This window comes from Oryza sativa, chromosome 11, assembly GCF_034140825.1.
Source record: "Oryza sativa Japonica Group chromosome 11, ASM3414082v1".
Lineage (NCBI taxonomy): Eukaryota > Viridiplantae > Streptophyta > Magnoliopsida > Poales > Poaceae > Oryza > Oryza sativa.
In genome coordinates this window covers 20,358,383-20,377,057 of record NC_089045.1, presented here as the reverse complement: position 1 = coordinate 20,377,057, position 18,675 = coordinate 20,358,383, and the positions used below count along the sequence as shown (strand labels likewise).

Below are 18,675 nucleotides of genomic sequence, written 5' to 3'. Positions count from 1 at the left end.
ATCCTCATGTAAAGTAGCCAAGGAGAGGAACGGCAGATTTTGCAGCCCAAGGGCTCTCTCTGTGTCATTGTTCCTGTTCTGATCTGGATCTGAATTTACCATTTACCGTAGCAAAAAATTATTATTTTTACATATCTTGTATCAGCAGATGTCGACCATCGGATCAAAATACCGATGATTCACATGTCAATTTTAGGGGAGAAGATAGAAATTTGGGGATTAAGCTTGTTCCATTGTATTAGACCAAATGGGTACATAACATGTGTACAAGTGTTGTAAAAAATCCAAAATGACCTTAATATCCTTAACATCATATTGTTTGGGATCCCTATTGTGCAGTTGTAGACTTGTAGTACAAGTACCAACAGAACTTGATTTCTGTTCTGGATCACGGTTGTTGATCAGCGTGAGTGAGCGAACGATCCAGGACATCTAGTCTCCAGGGAAATATGTATTGAAAACTTAGAAAGTACGTATGATCGGAAAAATATAATGATGTTTGAGAGTTGTTCACATCATCTTAAGTAAATTTTTTACTCCCGAAAAATATCAGATGTTTATTTTTCGATTCTACGTTAACTTTCCGGTTTGCAATTCATATTTCCGGTTTTCCGTATATCCATGCTCGTTCAATGGCTGCAGTGGGTGTGGTTATACGATTCCTTCACGTAAACCACTACATGCCGGTGCATTTATTGATGGAGGAAACTTTTCAGACTTGATAATGCTTGCTAGAACCTTTGCTGAGTTGGTCAACATTTCCCACTTTCAAACCGATGTCCAAATTCTTTGTGGCAAATACTAGTACATTACTGTATTCCGTCAACAATTAGCAACATCACAAATTTAATTATCAGAGGGGACTAGATATTGGGCACCCTAGTTTTCTGAAAAAAAAGAAGGCACCCCCTCATGTGCATGGTGTGATCAGCCTCCTTTGGTGACTCAGTATCTCCTCTGTGTCTCTCTCCCCCCCCAAAGTGCATGGATCTGCATAAGCACTCCATTGAAAAATATAGTGCGTATTTTTTTGTTCAAACAAATCTTTTGGCAACATAAAATTGATGTTATTATATTCATATTCAAAATTACTTATGTATCACATATATAACATATAGTATATTAGTAAAGCAATTGTCCATCGATGCTTTGTCTTAACCAAACAAAGTAGTCATATATATATTTTTGGACACGCAGGAGATACGCTTTAGATATTTCAGCGGCAGGAGTAGATCACTAAATTTTGTCATCCTCATACTGTACATACTCTCTTTGATGTCAAGTTTAAAACAACCCCCCCCCCCCCCCCCCGCGCTCACAAAACATGCACACACACCATGCACGAGAAAAAGTTTTTTTTTTCAAATATAAGTTATTTTAGATTTGTCCACACGTATTTGAAACAAATTGAATAACTTAGTTGTCGTTCATTCATACTATATTGGGAAAGGAAAAGTGTTTATTTGTGTGTGTGGGAGATAACATTTATTTAACATGGGCAAATAAGGAATTATATTTATAAAAGTGACTAAAATTTTGTCTAAAGGTGAGTAAAAGTGATTGGCAACAAACTCCTAATTCTACTTCAAGCGGATGAATTGTGGTTACTATTATCAAAACATGGGGGAAATGTACAAAAGAAGGATAAAAATTACAGGCTAGTGAAAATTTCTGTTTAGAAGTGAATACTCCCTCCGTTTCTAAATATTTGACGCCGTCGACTTTTTTTAAATATGTTTGCCCGTTCGTCTTGCTCAAAAAATTTAAATAATTATTAATTCTTTTCCTATCATTTAATTCATTGTTAACTATACTTATATGTATACATATAGTTTTACATATTTTACAAAAGTTTTTGAATAAGACGAATGGTCAAATATGTGCTAAAAAGTCAACGGTGTCAAATATTTAGAAATGAAGGGAGTATTTGGAAACTTAAAAAGGAAAGAGTGGGGTTGTGTTGTTCTTGCAACACCTGTCAGATACAACTTCTACATGGTATTATGAATTTTTAATTTCTGAATTTTTTTAATTAAGAAAAAAGGATTCATGTCATGCACACGTAGTAATCATAATTCAGAATTATGGAATTATTTTATTGAACAAAAAAAATCCTGATTCCAAGCTAAGAACTATCTTTGAAGTGAGAAAGATATATTAGGATGGTTTCTCTACATAAACTTAGAAGTCAAATATGTATTTGCCATTAAAGTTCTAGATGATTGTACTTGATTTGCATTATGCAAAACATCAATAGCCCATGCAAATGCACAAGGTAACCCAGTATTAATGTCAATTAGTTTTCCAATCCATGATCAAAACCAACGGTCTGACATCATTTCTAGATAGGACTTTGGTTGCCATTAACTCATAATGACAAGCTAGAAATTCAATAAGAGAAGTCAGATTAAACAGTAGGAATCCATTCTAGATCAAGACTAATCCTTGCCTACTTCAGTAATAATAGGACTATAATTAGAAGATCTCCGTTCAAACATTCTGACTAGGATTGTGCACATTCTTAACTTGTAAGCTTTGACATAGGAGAGGTATGTAGCAGTGTTAAGAGTAAATTGTCCAATGGCATGTTCTGCATGAAAGGACGTTTATTTGGTCAAAATAATCGATCTGCTCCTGTACTCATGTGGTAGGTTATTCTAGAGCAAGAATAAAATATCAGGTCAATTCGGAAAATCTTTACCAGACCAAAAAAACGTCAGAGTTTCTGGTCAGAAAAATCATTCCCAGGTTTATCTGCACAAATTGTATATAAAGAGCCTTCCCTCTGCAACAATTCATTGTGCCAACTGCCAAGGAACTACTCAGGTTTTTCAGTAATGGGGGCTCATTCTTCAGCAGCAGCAGCAGCTCTGTTCACTGGCTTTCTTGCCTTGGCTACACTTGTGAGCTGCAACACTGAAGGTACAGACAGTTAGATGAACTACTTTTGTTATCATCATGAAAACATAGTAAGTGAATTGTTTTCTGAATATGTATGCTAATTCGCAATTGTTGTGTGGTCTGAAAAATATGAAGGTGACATTCTGTACGCGCAAAGGCTGGCATGGAAGGACCCCTTCAATGTGCTGCAGAGTTGGGATCCAACCCTTGTAAATCCCTGCACCTGGTTCCATGTCACCTGCAACAATAACAACTCCGTCGTCCGCGTGTATGCCACTTGCTCTTTCCTTGTTCTTCCTTGTTCTCCTTGTTCTCAAGATCAAAATTCTTGATAGGTCTAAGCTTCAAACCATGCGGAGTATACGATAGTTTTCTTCTAAGCTTTAGTAGTTCCTATGATAGTAGTACTTCACATGAATGAAAATTAAAATTCTGATTTTCTTTTTCATCCCTTCTAGATTCAAAACTTATAGTGCCAACTATTGAAAACCGGATCTTACCAACTTACCATATGAATTAGATTTCTTGAATTTACAGTACTGAATATTTGTTTCTTGTGCAGGGATTTGGGGTTAGCAGGTCTATCAGGTCCTCTGATTCCACAGCTGGGAGGACTGAGTTACCTTCAGTACCTGTAAGAACTTGAACTAAACTTTCTGTACAGCTCACAAGCCATGTCACTGAAAATGGATTTGGATTTCTGCAGTGAACTGTATGGGAATGAGCTGAATGGATCAATACCAGCAGCACTGGGCAACCTGAGCAGTCTTGTCAGCCTTGATCTCCAGGGCAACCTGCTCACTGGCGCGATACCGGATTCGCTAGGCGCCATTAGCACCCTGCGAAATCTGTATGTAGTTTATGTCCAGATGTTGCCAGATACAAGTTTTTCCAAAGATTATGGTGAAATTTGTCTGTTGTTTGGATTTGAAAATTTTGTGTTCTGCAGGAGGTTGTATGGGAACAACCTGACTGGCACCATACCACAATCTTTGGGCAGCCTGACGAGCCTTGTCAAATTGGAGCTTCAGAAGAATTCATTGAGTGGCACCATCCCTGCTTCTCTCGGCAACATCAAGACATTGGAGTTGTTGTACGTGAATTTTCCTAAATTTGCCGAAAGATAACTCGAAAGTGCAAATTCTAAGTTTTCTCTAATTTACTAGATATAACTACAACATTTGGACAAGCAAAGCCACAAGTTTCTGCAAATACCTCCCAGAGTCCCAGTGATTTGATAATTGGAAGCTTGGGCCATAAAAAATTTCTAGGAATCATATAATTGTGAAATGTATAATCATTGAATTGCTTTCTTTTTGGTAAAGTTTGCAGCATATGTGCGAACATGTTGATTATAAAAAAAAGGATTGGTGGGTGCATTATGAAATGACACTAGTTCTGTTTCGTTTTTACAGGCGACTGAACAAAAATTCACTTACCGGCACAGTGCCAATGGAAGTCCTCTCCCTTGTCCTTGTCGGCAACTTGACTGAGCTGTGCGTAATACTGTTTCTTTAATCAATTAAACTAAATTAATCAGATATTATGTATAGTGCTCTTTTTTACAATTATTTACACTGACGCAAAAAGAATATGTACCTGCAGAAATGTTGCTGGAAACAATTTGGACGGCACTGTCGGATCAACTGGGTGGAGAGGTATGTAAATCTGCAGCTTTGATGCAAGCATAGATGTGATGTTTACGGTTAATTACAAGTTTAATTGAGAAATTGGTATCATTTTGCAGTGACTACCATCATTCAGGACAATCTGAAGACCTCAGGCTGAGGCAAATATCAGGAGTCAGGATTTGTTTTACCACACACCTTGGGAGATGGGAGTTGGGAAACAATTATTTGATGCTTCATTCTAGACATATAGTAGTGTATTTTTTATTTGAATAAAATTTGTTCTGCCCCTTTGTGGCAACTCCCATTTATGGAGATGAGATGTGTGTATATATTTCTGAAAATAAAGATGAGCTTGGCATCATTCACCATGTGCTATGGAGACAACAGTGGAAGTGATTTTCTGGCCTGAACCCAGCTCTATTAATGGGGAAGGCTTGGGCCGGAGAGAGAATACTTGGGGATTTGGTTATACAAATGGACACTAATCTGTACAAGGATGTCCTCTTACATTATTGCACTCCTAAAATGCAACCTAAAAAGTTATAGAAACTCCATTAATACATTGAGAAACATAGAGTTAATTGCATTCCGAAGCAAGGAGTTAGGATCGACAGAGCACGATTTCGGTTTTGAATTGTGATAGTAGAGAGATTAATTTGGTTGTTGGATTCTTCAATTGGAAATTCACTAGTTTTTCTTATCTAACATAGAAAATTAGTTATTTCTTTGGTTTATTGTTTGTTGGTGCATGATATTATATACTAATTTTTATTTCATCCACAGTTATACACTGTTCACACTATTATATATAAACTGTTACGAAAAAAAAATCTGAAAACTTATAATTTAGTGTATATAACGCGTATATCTTTGTGGACACACTCATAAGATTGTTTAACAGCGGAATCATATCCAAAAATTGAATAAATCACTGGGATTATTTTTATTTTATGATAGCATGGAACATGCAGACACACACCACTATGCATGCACTCACAATTGTATTTCCCTAAAATACACTCAAAAGAAACTGACACACGCCATTTAGGATAGGAGAGGTATTAATCCTAGGTATCACAATGGTCAATATAGGTGATTAAGTTATAACTAACTACCTGAATTGATTGATGTTGCAAACGATTGCGTTAGAAAAGAGAGCTCTTACGTGGATACTGGATTATACAGACCTATTACATTTACTTCAACAACTTGTGTTGGAGATATGTCTTATGTCGAGAGAAATCACTCGCTCACCCTCACCCACTGAATTGGTAGTAACACAAACACAAATTCTGAACTTTTTCGGATCAGCTATAGTAGACTGAAGAACAGATTTCGGATCTGCTACAGTATACTGAAGAACAGAGTTTCCAGAGCATAGCAGAGAACTTGTTCGTTTGATTGCAGCTTTTCTGTTTTCTTCCTTCTATTTATTCTCCTCCACTTAGGGAGTTTTTTTAGGAAACTAAGGGAGTTCGTTACATTCACAATTGACCTTAATAATGTCTGGATCGATGAAATCGCTACATGGTAACTGAACAACTGAAATGAAGGAAGCTAAGTCTAACAACTGATTATAAGCCACAATACTTATTAGTGATAACAAATAATTTGTGGGTAAAAATTTCATATATGTGTTCTTAGCGACTTAAAAACCAATGCTGGAAAATAAACTATGATGAAAAAACATCAAAATCAACTCTAAGATTAAGTTTTAAAATTCAAATTTAGCTATGGCTGATAAGTTGAAGACCAAATGATGGAGGTTTCAAATTATACTGTACTTCAGCCATCCTGTCACATTTAAGTCATAAATTTACAAGGCTCTCGATTCATTCAATAGCTATACCTTACTCTCTCTTTTTGCAGTAAGATAATTATACCTCATATTCCTTCGTTCTCAAATAACTGTCATTGTTGACACTATGACTTTCTTACTTTGACCGCAATTTTGTACATTTTAATGATTATATTATGATGATGAAAATTGTATTATTATATTTATGACACTACAATACTTCGATAATATAATATGTTTTCAAGTATTTATATTTTTCTGTAAAAAAAAGACAAACAATCAAAGTTTAAACTTGAAGAGTGACACTGCCAATTATTTAAGAACGGAGGGAGTACAAAACTATAGTTAGAAGAGCTCCGTTCAAATTTTCCGATTCCAATATATGGACAAACAAACTGGTAGAAAACACAAAATACACATGCTGACTAGTACTTTGTACATTCTGATCTTGTACACTGACAGAGGAGAGGTCGCAGGAGTACAGAATAATCCATCTTCACGTGTGTTTTGTGTAGTTTTCTACCAGTTTGTTGAATGGCAGGTTCTGCAGCTAAGGATGTTTTACTTGGTCAGAATAATAGATCTGCTCCAGGACTCATGTGGCTATAAGAACAGTAAAATATCTCAATTCAGAGAGTAAATATAAGGTATAATTATACCTTGAGAAGAACAGTAAAATATCTCAATTCAGAGAAACTTCACCAAACCTAGAAACTTCAAAGTCTCTGGTGGAAAAGAATTCCAGGTTTTGCGTTGCAATTGTACTATATATATAAGAGCCTTTGCCTCTGTACCATTTCATTGTGCCAAGAACTACTCAGGTCTTGCAGCAATGGGGGCTCATTCTGCAGCGGCAGCTCTGTTCACTGCCCTTCTTGCTTTTGCTACACTTGTGAGCTGCAACACTGAAGGTACAGGCAGCTAGATTTGCTGTCTTAGAATCACACATATTAACTGATTTTTTTGTCTGAAGATGTTTGCTACTTTACAATGTTGTGGTCTGAATATGAAGGTGACATTCTGTACGCGCAAAGGCAGGAATTGAAGGACATCAACAATGTGCTGGCGAGCTGGGATCCGACCCTTGTCAATCCCTGCACTTGGGTCCACGTCACCTGCGACAATAGCAACTCTGTCATCCGTGTGTATGCCAATTTGCTCTTTCCTCTTGTTCTTCCTTGTTCTGAAGATGAAAAAGAAATTCTCAGTAGGTCTAAACTTCAAACCATCAGGAGCTGCGATTTGCTTTTCTCTACGATAATTTTCATCTAGGAAAGAGTAGAATAGCTCCTCAGGTACTAGTACTTCACATGGATGGAAGCTAAAAATTCAGAATTGTTCATTCCATTCAAGATTCAGAACTTAATTAGAATCCAAAATATAAGCATTTTTAGCAGAGTGACAAGTCAAATATTTTTAACTTTGACCATTAATAATAAAAAATAAAACAAATCAATCTGCAAAATTGATGTTACTAAATTTATCATTAAATAAACTATCATAATATATAACTCTTTTTATTTAAAACATCTTACTTTTATAGATATTGTTGGTCAAAGTAGCATATCGTAAACCGTGTCAAGATCCAAAACTGCTTATATTTTGGGACGGAGGAAGTTTTTTTTTTTTTATAGCTGCGTCTTGCTGTAAACTAGACTCCTTGTGTTTTTATACACTACTGAATGATAGTACTTCTATAAATCTTGTGAATATCTGTTTCTTATGCAGGGATTTGGGATCGGCAGGTCTATCAGGCTCTCTGATTCCACAGCTGGGAGGACTGAGTAACCTTCAGTACTTGTATGACTCGCAACTTTCTGAACCATTATCCCAAAAACTATCTCCCATGTGTTTTCTGATACCGTTTGTTTAAAGATTGTTTTGACATCTATCTGCTTTCTATTTCTTTTTAAACTTGCAAAAATATATTTCTGCAGAAACTTGCATGGCAACAACCTGACTGGCACCATACCACAATCCTTCGGCAACCTGACGAACCTTGTCAGGTTGGAGCTTCAGAAGAATTCACTGAGTGGCACCATCCCTGCTTCTCTTGGCAACATCAAAACATTGAAGTTCTTGTACGTGATACTTCCTAAATGTGCCGAAAGAAAAAAAAAATTATGCTTCTCAAAGTTACAGAGATATAACTATACCTTCTATTTGCACAAGTAAAACCACAAGTTTCTGCAGAAATCTCCTAGAATCTCAGTACTCTGAAATTTTGAAACCCTGACCATCAAAAAGTCTTGGAACCCTATATTTGTAAACCGAATTTTATCTTTTGTAAGGTCTACAGTATAGACGCAAACCTGTCGAATAATCATAGTAAAAATCGGTTGCTGCAGTAAAAAAAATGACAGTAGTTTTTGTATTTTGTCCACAGGCGGCTGAACGGGAATTCTCTGACGGGGACGCTGCCGTTGGAAGTCCTCTCCCTTGTCCTTGTCGGGAATTTGACTGAGATGTGAGTAATTTTAGTTCTACCCGATAAATTAAATTGCATTTATCAGATAATATTGTGCTTCTTCTACAATGGTTTTTACTGAAAAAACAAAGATATTTACCTGCAGAAATGTTGCTAGAAACAATCTGGACGGCACTGTCGGATCAACTGGACTGAGAGGTACTATGAATGTGTAATCTGCAAGCTTCGATGGATTAACTAAGATTTTGGTTTCTTTCTTTGATACATGCATATAGATGTGATGGTTTATGGTTAATTACATCTACTAATTTTCGAAATTGGCATCGATCATTTTGCAGTGACTGCAATTATCCAGGACAGACTGAAGATCTCAGGCTGAGGCCAAGATCGGGACTTATTTTCTCACGCATGCTGGAAAATGGGAGTGGAAAATAGATGATTTTAATGTATTACGCTAGACATACAACATTATAATTTTGTTTGAATAATATTATATTTGTTGTTCACATGACAACATGTATGGAGATGAGATTTATGTATGCATTTTTCTTCAAAGTAAAGATGAGGTTAACATTATTCACCATGTGCTAAGTAGACAACAATAAAGTTATTTCTGGGCCAGAACCCAATTCTCATCTCGGGTAAGACAGAATATTTGGCGATTTGATTATAGGAAATGGATTCTAGTTTCTCCGAGGATGTCAACATTCTTGCCCTCCTTCTACTGTAGTAGCTTATTTGCTGTTTTAAAAAAAAGGTTTATTTAAAATAGCCTATTTCAGTCCACGAAAGTTCAATCCTGAACTCCATTTACACGGTGAGAAACTATGTAGTCTCTCTTTCATGTAAGGTGTTTTAGACTTGTCATAAATCATTTTTTTAATTATATGGCAGACGCACAAGTACACGTATCACACACACGGACACACCCGTAAATATGTCTCTTAAGACATGCTAGTTCAAAGGGACAGAAATAAGTGGCACATATCCAAATTAAAGTTCTTTAAATTTAAGCAAGTTTATAAAAAAACATAGTAGTTAATATCTATAATAGTAAACTAGTTTCATTAATAAACCATCAAAAATATTTTTGAAGTACTTTTGTTTTGTGTTAAAAATGGTATTATATTTTTCTATATAATTGCCATATAACTAAAAAACGACTTAAAACAAAAATGAAAACCAGTAACCAATTTTGGTTGTGAATAGTGATATTGGATAAATTATTTTCGTAGCCGGATTCTTCGATCAGAAATTCACCAAAATTCGTTCCGGATTATTTTCTCTCTTTTTTTTAATGCCGCGTGCTAATTTTGGTTTCCTCCATCATTGTGTAACTACACACGCTATTCTACATTAACTATAAAAAAACGCGCCCTTTGGCGTGTTTGCTAATTAGCCCGCGTGTGTAGCTGTAATACTTATTTAAATATTTACAACGCTCTAACATATCGTAGTGAAATTTATTGTATATTTTTTAAAGAAAATCGGAATTCTATTTTTCAATAAATTTTATGAATTTTCAATATAATTCGTGTTTTGCTGCAATTTGTGTTTTATCTAACTTTTACAATCTAAAAAATTAGAGCATAATAATCTGTACCATCGGATGATCAACAAAAGTTTTATCAACAATAGTTGGCATAGTCTTTTTTATGTTTTATGAGGAGTACGAATTGACTATGGGTGGGACCGTAGGAATGAGGGCTTAGAACCGATGATTTTGTCTATTATTTTTTATGCCTTTTAATTTATTTTTTCACTTTTTAATTAGGGTCTATTTGGTAAGACTTCAACTCCTAAATTTAATTACAGGAGTTTGGTCAGGAGTTTGGTCTTGAGTGTAGTTGTGAAGCTGTCTAAATCAGCTCTACCTCTTTAGTTTATTTTGTGAGAACACTTTAGCTAGTAGCTAGCTCCACTTTCATTTTTATTTTTAGTGAAGTTAAAACTATTTGGTTGGACTCTTTAACTTCAGGAGAGATGAAGCTAGAGCTATACCAAACAGATCCTAAATATATAGTTTGTCTTGCTAGTTGTTTATTCACAAATTTTGTTTTTAATTTTTCACATATACGTGAGCCAGAAAATAAGTGGGATTGCATCAATAAAAATCGGACCCTACACTCTCGTATGCATGCTGTTAACTAGTTTCTCATTCTTCTTTAATTTTCTCCTCTCTTTAAATATTTTTTCTCCTAAAATACTTCTCCGATATATGATCCGATCATATTGTTGTATTCGTTATAATTAAATCTTTATACAAGATATCATATGATTATATTCTGATAAAAAAGCATGTGTTTCAAACCGTTTAAACTCAATGTTTCATACGTGTTAGTGATATGTTTCAATGTGTGTCTTCAATTAATGCGATCCACAAAAATCATGGAACTATCCGCCACTGGTCTCTCTCTCCTCTCTTTTCCCTCCATTCATCTATGGATGCATGTATTTTTATAATTTTTAAAATGATTTTTCTCCTAAACTACTTATCCAATCTATAATTAGATCATACCGTTGTATTTATTATAATTAAATCTTTACAGCAAGATATCGTATGATTATATTTTGATGAAAGAAAAACATATGTTTTAATTAGTTAACACTAATGTTCCACTATCTTTTTATTTCCCTTTTCTGCAAGCAAGAGTACTGAACCAGTATTCACTAGTTATGTTTCTGGCATAACAAAGGAAACAGAGCTTGGTCTCTCCATATCCGGTCTAATCCATACTTTTCTTTAAAGTCTATAGTGGGTGCGAGTGGCTCACCATCCAAAAAGTCAAAAATGGTGTTTCCATTTACTTATTATTCTCTCTTCTAATAATGGTCCCTGATATTCAGGCCAAGAACCTGAAAATAAAAACATGTTGAGATTGGATAGGGTGACTAGCTAGTGAGGCCATACAAACTAGTAGTGAATTTACAAAAGAGAAAGATTAAGAAAAGGCGAGAGCAGCATAATTGTTACTTAGGGGAGCTTCTTTCGGTCAATGTCACTACCCAATTCTGCGTCATTTTCTTAAAATGATGATCTTATTATTGATTATTTTGATAAAACCGCAGTTAACCCTACATGCTATGAAACCTCAGGGTGGGTAGAAGCAGATAGTCATATCACCGCGGAACAACTGCAGTGTCCGGATCAGATCTATCTACTTTACAATTCATTCGGTGACTTCATGGTCGCCAAAGAAACTCCAGGAAGCATCAAACATTTCCGATGAGATGTAATTCTTCGTGAATAGACTGGATTCTCCCGCGCGAGACTTTCATTATTCCAAATTTACAAAGGGAAGATTCCGAGGGACATCGCCGCAAGCAAGGGTAGCAGATTCCCATAGAGAATTCTCGTGTTACTCTGATATTAGAAATAGAGAAAACTAGCACTTTAGAAACAATGCAGAAAAATGATGGAACTGATATGAAACCTATCTTATTGTGGATGAATTAAATTATGAGTGGAAAGCTTACTACAGAAGAAAGTTTACGCCAGAAGCCAGCTTGCGAGAGAAGCCAGCTTACAGAGGAAGCTAGCTTGCAGGAGAAGCCAACTTACGGCGTAAGCCGGCTTACGACGCAAGCTAGAAGGTTCAAGGCTTACAACTTAAGTCTCCACTCTCCTCCGCCTATAAATAGGGCCCAGAAGGTACAAGGCGAGGACAACCGATCTCTGGTCGCCTGCTTCTCCTCTCGTAGCTTGTACTCAAATTCAGAAGAAATAAAGCTTCCACTCGCTCATATTTTCTGTATTCCACAGCTTTGTGTTTGTCTGCTTGTGTGCTGACCAGTAGAACATATTGGTTTCTCAACAGGAACGTTCCGCCCATTTACAATTGAGATTTCAATTGTCAAGTGGCTTCTCGGAGAATTCGACCCGCCATTTTGTTTCCTTTTCTTGGTTTCTCTTGCACGATTTTTTTTTTTAAACGGAGGAAGTGATGACAAAGGAGTGGAGGAGATTGTGGGCTCATGGCTGGGCCTTGGGTGGTGGACCGTTCTTTTTACTGGGCTTTCTGTTTCTTTCGACGATTTGCCCTTTTCACATGTATGGCGAAGCGCTGGGTGTGGTGTTTTTCATTGGTTTTGGCGGGAGAGGAAGTTGCTCTCGCGCCAACTTATTTTTCGCGCCAAGATAGTTACAGCTTATGGGTGCCTTTGTTAGAAGGACAAAGATGGAAGAAATGCCTTTTTCCGTTCACACACTTTCCGAACTTATTTGATCATCCTATTATGAAAACGAAAAGCATTCCAATTTGATCGTTGCATAACGTGAGGAGCCAGCGAAATTCTCCTTTTTCTCGCGTGCATGCATTCACGAATTTAACGAGAGATTGGTTAGGTCCTTGCTCGTTTTTACTGGTTGCAGGCATGCATGATTTAAATGCCCAGCGATTATTGCGAGATTAATTAGTTGGCCACCGAACCGGCATTGCAACATTGTGGTTTTATGAAAATTAACTACCGCTCGACACAAACACAAGTACTCACCTCTATATATTTTATATTTTAATGTATGATGCCGTTGACTTTTTAATCAACATTTGACCATTCATTTTATTCAAAAATTTTATGCAAATATGAAAATATTTATGTCATGCTTAAAGAACATTTAATGATGAATCAAGTCATAATAAAATTAATAATAATTACATAAATTTTTAAATAAGACGAATGATTAAACGTTAAATAAAAAGTCAACAGCGCCATACATTAAAATATAGAGGTACTCTATATTAGTAGTTTAGTACTCCTTCTATTAGTAGTTTAGTACTCCTTCTGTTCCTATGTAAAGTTATTATTCGGGAACTCCATATTAGTAGTTTAGTACTTCTGTTCCTATGTAAAGTTATTATTCGGGAACGAAGGTAGTAGAGTACTCCATATTAGTACTCCTTCCGTTCCTCTGTAGATGACAGCGTGATCACTTTATTATTATTTTTTTTAATATTTGGTAGCCCATAGTCATAACATACCACCTTTCCAAATTTGCCCCTTGCAGGCTCAATAAGGGGACAAAGGTTTTTATTTTCTTATGCGCTGGAACTCTGATCGAAGGAAATAATCTAACCAGGGGTATTTTAGTCATTTACTTAGACAAAAAAGTACATCTTTGAGAAGTGTGGATTGCTCAAGGGTGCCATCTACTATAGAAAAACCGAGGCAGTACTTAGTTAGGGCAAGGCCAATGTATATGGTAAAATGCATAACAAGAGTGGGCCCATCCACAGGTAGCAATAGTTAAGGTAATCTCTACAATGGTACTGCTTGTTTGATGGAAATAAGGTGGGTCCCGCTGGGCCCCACGGGAGAAAAAGAATACAGATCACTCCTAACCATCTGCTTGTTCGCGCGAGTGAAAAAAATCCCCATCCACTGTTGCTCTGTCCGATCCCCATTTCCTCCGCCTTAGATCCCCAATTCCTCTCTTCGTCGCTCCGCTCGATCCCCAAATTCTCCCACAACGCATGCACTGGATCCCCAATTTCTCCAACGATTGCTCCTCCCGTGGCTGCGCCAACGTCGCTGCTCCTCCCGGCCTCCCCTCCTTCGGCTGTGACCTCGCTGTGCCGCGGCTTCGGTGCCACGTTGCCGCACGCGGCCTCGCCCATCGATGACGCTGCGTGCGCGAACTACTCCGGCCGCGACGCTGCCGATGCGTGCTTCTCTGTCTCGTCCGCGCCACAAACTTGAAGCTGCTCTCAACCATCAGCACCTACTAGACGGTCACCGCCCTCAACTTCGCCTACATCGTTCGTGAGTTCTGCGTTAGAGACAAGGTGATTGATTCCGTGGCCTCTCCTTTTCCGTGTTGTGGAATCTCTTCTTGCTTTTGGTTTGCCCGATGATTAAATTTATATCTGTTTGTGCAAGTGCTGCTGCTGCTACGATTAAATTTGTCATCAAATATGTGCAAGTGCTGCTACTACAGATTCTTTTTCTGTTTGTACATGTATGCATCTTGTGAATCGTTGATTTCGATCCCGATGGAATTTTCATAGAGTGTTTAGTTGTGCTCCAACAGATCTGAAATTAAAAAAAATGACAAAAAAACATGATATTTTCAATATGACTTGTGCTTGACTAATTAAGGCAATGGTACTGGTACATTACTCTTAGTGCATGAAAAAGTAAAGAGTCTCAGTTACTAATAAGAATAAATTGGACGACTGAAAGAAAAATGGAAAAAAGAACACAAGTTTCATAATACAAATGAACTCTAGTTTTGTTGTTGTTGACCACTATATTTCTGCCAAATGTGCTCCATCAAATCTGCCTTGAGACGTCGATGGGTTGTTCGATCGCGAATATTCATGTCTGTGTCTAGGACCTCTGCAAATCCATGGATTGGCCCATGGTCGAGTCCTGCTAGTTGTACAGAAGATTGTGATTGCTCATATGTGTTGTCATCAGGTATGTCATAATCGTCTCTCTCATCCTCAACTATCATGTTGTGCAAAATAATACATGCATACATGATATCAGCTAGTTCATCCCTTTCCCAAAGCCGTGCTGGGTGGCGAATTATGGCCCAACGTTTTTGCAAAACCCCAAATGCTCGTTCCACATCTTTCCTTGCTGATTCTTGGCGTTGTGCATACAATTTAGCCTTGTCACTTTGAGGTCTAGTAATTGATTTGGCAAATGCAGCCCACTCTGGATAAATATTATCAGCTAAATAGTATCCCATGTTATATTCTGTCCCATTGACAGTAAATTGAACACTAGGAGCTCTTCCTTGTAGCACTGCAGTAAACAATGGTGACTGATCCAACACATTGATATCATTGTTTGAACCAGCAGCACCGAAAAATGCATGCCAAAACCATAGGTCAGCAGATGCAACTGCTTCAAGCATGATAGTGGGTACACCATAATCACCACGTGTGAATTGTCCCTTCCATGCAACCGGGCAATTTTGCCACTCCCAATGCATGCAGTCAAGACTACCCAACATGCCAGGGAACCCATGAGCCTCTCCTTGTTGAAGTAAACACTGGATATCTTGTTCATTAGGCTTGCGAAGGTATTGCTGACCAAATATATGTCTAACACCTTGAACAAAATTTATCATGCATTCCATTGTTGTGCTTTCTGCAACCCCAAAAGTCTCATCCATAAGGTCAGCTGGTGTACCATATGCCAACATGCGTATGGCAGCTGTGCATTTTTGCAACGGTGATAGACCAACCTTGCCAAATGCATCTCTTCGCAAACGAAAATATGGAGACCAAATGCCAAGAGCTTCAACAATGTGCAAAAATAGATGCTTTCTCATGCGAAATCTTCTACGGAACTGATCATCAGTATATAAAGGATTGTCGGAATAGTATTTTGCAAACAATCTGTTGTGGTCGTCTTGGTGATCTCTATTGATGTACCTTCGTTTGTAGCCCCCACGACGATTAGAATGACCAGCTTGTTGTGCTTGCATTTGAGCTTGAAGTTGAGCTTCAATCTCAGCTTCCATAGGATCATTGATTTCTTCCAAAATTAGCTCTTCAAGGTAGTCACTAGAGCTAGAATCATCTGACTCACTAGATTGATGTGGTGACTCGCTGGACATTTTTTTTTTTTTGAAAGTGGGAAGGCTGTTGAGATGAAGTTGAACAAAATGAGAATGGGTGTTGTTCTGCTGAACTACATTACCTATTTGTAGATGATACATTTTACAACAACTAGATTTATGTCAGATTTTTACAACAGCTATATTTTGCTAGCTTTTGTCAATATTTATCCCAACAGCTAGCTCTTGCTTTTGTCAGTCTTTTACAACAGCTATATTTTCCTGGGTTTTGTCAATATCCTAACAGCTAGCTCTTGCTTTTGTCAGTCTTTTACAACAGCTATATTTTCCTAGGTTTTGTCAATATCCCAACAGCTAGCTCTTGCTTTTGTCAGTCTTTTACAACAGCTATATTTTGCTAGATTTTATCAACATCCCTCTTGCTTTTGTTCTCTATTAATTATTGCTCATATGTATTCAGGTGGAGAAAAAAAAACAGATTGGTCATGGATGGAAGGAAAAACATCAACACCAACTAGATCCATGTGAAAAGGTGATTTCTCAAGTACTAAGGATATTGTAGTTTCATTCCATAGCTGTAATACACAATATTTATACAAATTACCATAACATAGCACAATACAAATAGGTTCACAGTACAAGCATCAACACAGTACATAATTTTAATATATGACAAGAATACTGACATTATAAAATAAGCATAATTGCTAACATTGCTTGCTGGTCATTTATTCCTTAGCAAGTTCTCTAGCTAATTGGTCCAACACATTTTCATGTCTCTTCAGTTTTGCTTCACTGAAGGTTGATGTATCCTTCTCCATCAGTTTTAAATACATTTGGTATTTTTTTGCCCTTGCCTTCTCTTTTTTTTGCAATTGCCTTCTCTTTTTTTGCTTCTGCTCCAATCAGTGTTGCTTCTGCTGCCTTTAGCAATGCTGCTGCTTTAGTTGTAATAGCTTCATGAAAGAGAACCATATTTTGATTTGGCTTATCCCCTAAAGGTGATGGTGCACCTTTTCCTTTTTGCCTCTGTTTTGCTGCTTTCTGCCCCTCAGGGCGCTTCTCTTTGCGCTCTGTTTCCTCCTCTGTGTCTTGGTTCGACGATGAAGTATATGCTCCTGATTCAGAAATCTTGTTCCTCTTATTATGGCTACTCTCTTCAAGGACTCTACGCCATTTAGGTTGATCTTTAAGATCTTTCCACATATACTCCAAGGTGAAAGGTTTTTGGTTGTTATGCTTTTTGTACCATTCACGGGCTTTCTCCATTATCATATCATCAGAATACCCACTTGTGAAAGTAGTTCTAGCTTTAGAATAAAATCCACAGAACTTAGTGACATCTCTCTTGACATTGTCCCAATGTGTTCTGCATTGCTTGGGGTTCCTTTTGTTCCCATTGCTAGGCATATTGCTGTTGAACTCTCTAGCTACAGCCTTCCAATATTGTTCTGATTTCTTGTCATTGCCTTTGATGGGATCAACTGAATTGTTCAACCAAGAACTCATTAGTCGTATATTGTCATCTTCAGTCCAATTGATGCGTGTCCCTCTTCTTCCTTCTTCACTGCTATCACTTGCCTCTTCAACCTCAACTACTTCTTTCTCATTATGTCTTGTATGACATGGAGAAGCTGATCCATGAGAAGAAGTGTTGGCTGCAGCCCCAATTGAAGTACTATATTGCATACCAAACTGTGATCTATTGGCTGCAAATCCAAATGCTTGGTTAGATGAGTGCACCAGATTTTCTTGAAGTTGAAAACCTTCCAAGCTTCCTGGAGTAGGTTGCCCATAATAATCTTGTTGCTGAGCACCTTGAAAGATTGGAGGGTGTCGATATGGCTGATAGTTGCTTGGAGGACCAAAAGGATGGAAATTTTGGAGAAAACTAGGTCTGAAGTTTTGGGGATAACTTGTGGGAAATTGGGTAGAAGGGGAGTTTTGGGCATCACTATTTGTTGCTTGGCTTGAGGAACCTTGGTTGAGGAGGTTTGAGAAGTTTCCTTTGAAAGGCTCCATTTAGTATGTGGGGAAACTGAATAGATCAAAAATTGTTGTTCATCTCACTTGTTCCTCCTTTTGTAGGCAGCAGAAGAATGCTAGAGGAAGGCAACGGCTAGGAGACCAAATGAGCAACTCAAATGGAAGAGCAGCAACGGCTAGTAGTACTCGTTACTGTGTTTAGTAACTGACATGTATATTTTATTGGTGTGCACAGAAAAACAGTAAAAGTATTGTATTTTATAGCTTTGTTGCTACACCTTAAGCTTAAGGTGTACTTTGGTTGTCTCGGACTTGTGGTTTGACTCCACAATGCTAAATGTGTTGTACTGTAGCAGTATTTAATGTCTAAGGTTACTTTCTAGTGTACATTGTGGATGCC

At 37.3% G+C, this 18,675-nt stretch overlaps 4 protein-coding genes and 1 long non-coding RNA gene across 6 annotated transcripts; 3 read left to right on the top strand and 2 right to left on the bottom strand.

Moving 5' to 3' along the window:
• The first annotated feature begins 2,766 nt into the window (after positions 1 to 2,766).
• On the top strand, positions 2,767 to 4,893 carry LOC4350584 (disease resistance protein BAK6). The gene is made up of 8 exons (XM_015760400.3): positions 2,767 to 2,922; positions 3,037 to 3,169; positions 3,464 to 3,535; positions 3,608 to 3,751; positions 3,851 to 3,994; positions 4,317 to 4,397; positions 4,507 to 4,559; positions 4,649 to 4,893. Exons 1-8 carry the CDS (start codon positions 2,838 to 2,840, stop codon positions 4,687 to 4,689), a joined length of 753 nt encoding a protein of 250 aa, XP_015615886.1. The 5' UTR covers positions 2,767 to 2,837; the 3' UTR covers positions 4,690 to 4,893.
• A 2,190-nt stretch (positions 4,894 to 7,083) lies between these two features.
• On the top strand, positions 7,084 to 9,334 carry LOC4350583 (disease resistance protein BAK6). 2 transcript variants are annotated; one of them, XM_015760566.3, is made up of 7 exons: positions 7,084 to 7,241; positions 7,343 to 7,475; positions 8,059 to 8,130; positions 8,268 to 8,411; positions 8,717 to 8,797; positions 8,904 to 8,956; positions 9,097 to 9,334. In XM_015760566.3, the coding sequence occupies exons 1-7, from the start codon at positions 7,163 to 7,165 to the stop codon at positions 9,135 to 9,137; spliced, it is 603 nt and encodes a 200-aa protein (XP_015616052.1). In that variant the 5' UTR covers positions 7,084 to 7,162; the 3' UTR covers positions 9,138 to 9,334. The 2 variants fall into 2 exon arrangements, with proteins under 2 accessions (XP_015616052.1, XP_066161903.1); XM_066305806.1 differs by lacking the exon at positions 8,904 to 8,956.
• Positions 9,335 to 13,971: 4,637 nt separating this feature from the next.
• Positions 13,972 to 18,662, top strand: LOC136353927 (uncharacterized). Its single transcript, XR_010737445.1, has 3 exons — positions 13,972 to 14,541; positions 16,750 to 16,821; positions 18,378 to 18,662. It is a non-coding gene; the product is annotated as an uncharacterized lncRNA (long non-coding RNA).
• Positions 14,829 to 16,345, bottom strand: LOC107279378 (protein ALP1-like). Its single transcript, XM_015760777.3, has one exon. It carries the CDS (start codon positions 16,326 to 16,328, stop codon positions 14,982 to 14,984), a length of 1,347 nt encoding a protein of 448 aa, XP_015616263.1. The 5' UTR covers positions 16,329 to 16,345; the 3' UTR covers positions 14,829 to 14,981.
• On the bottom strand, positions 16,874 to 18,311 carry LOC107276439 (uncharacterized). Its single transcript, XM_026021614.2, is given in 2 exon segments — positions 16,874 to 17,179; positions 17,181 to 18,311. Coding segments are annotated over 2 exon segments (1,293 nt in total). The 3' UTR covers positions 16,874 to 17,017.
• Positions 18,663 to 18,675: the final 13 nt, after the last annotated feature.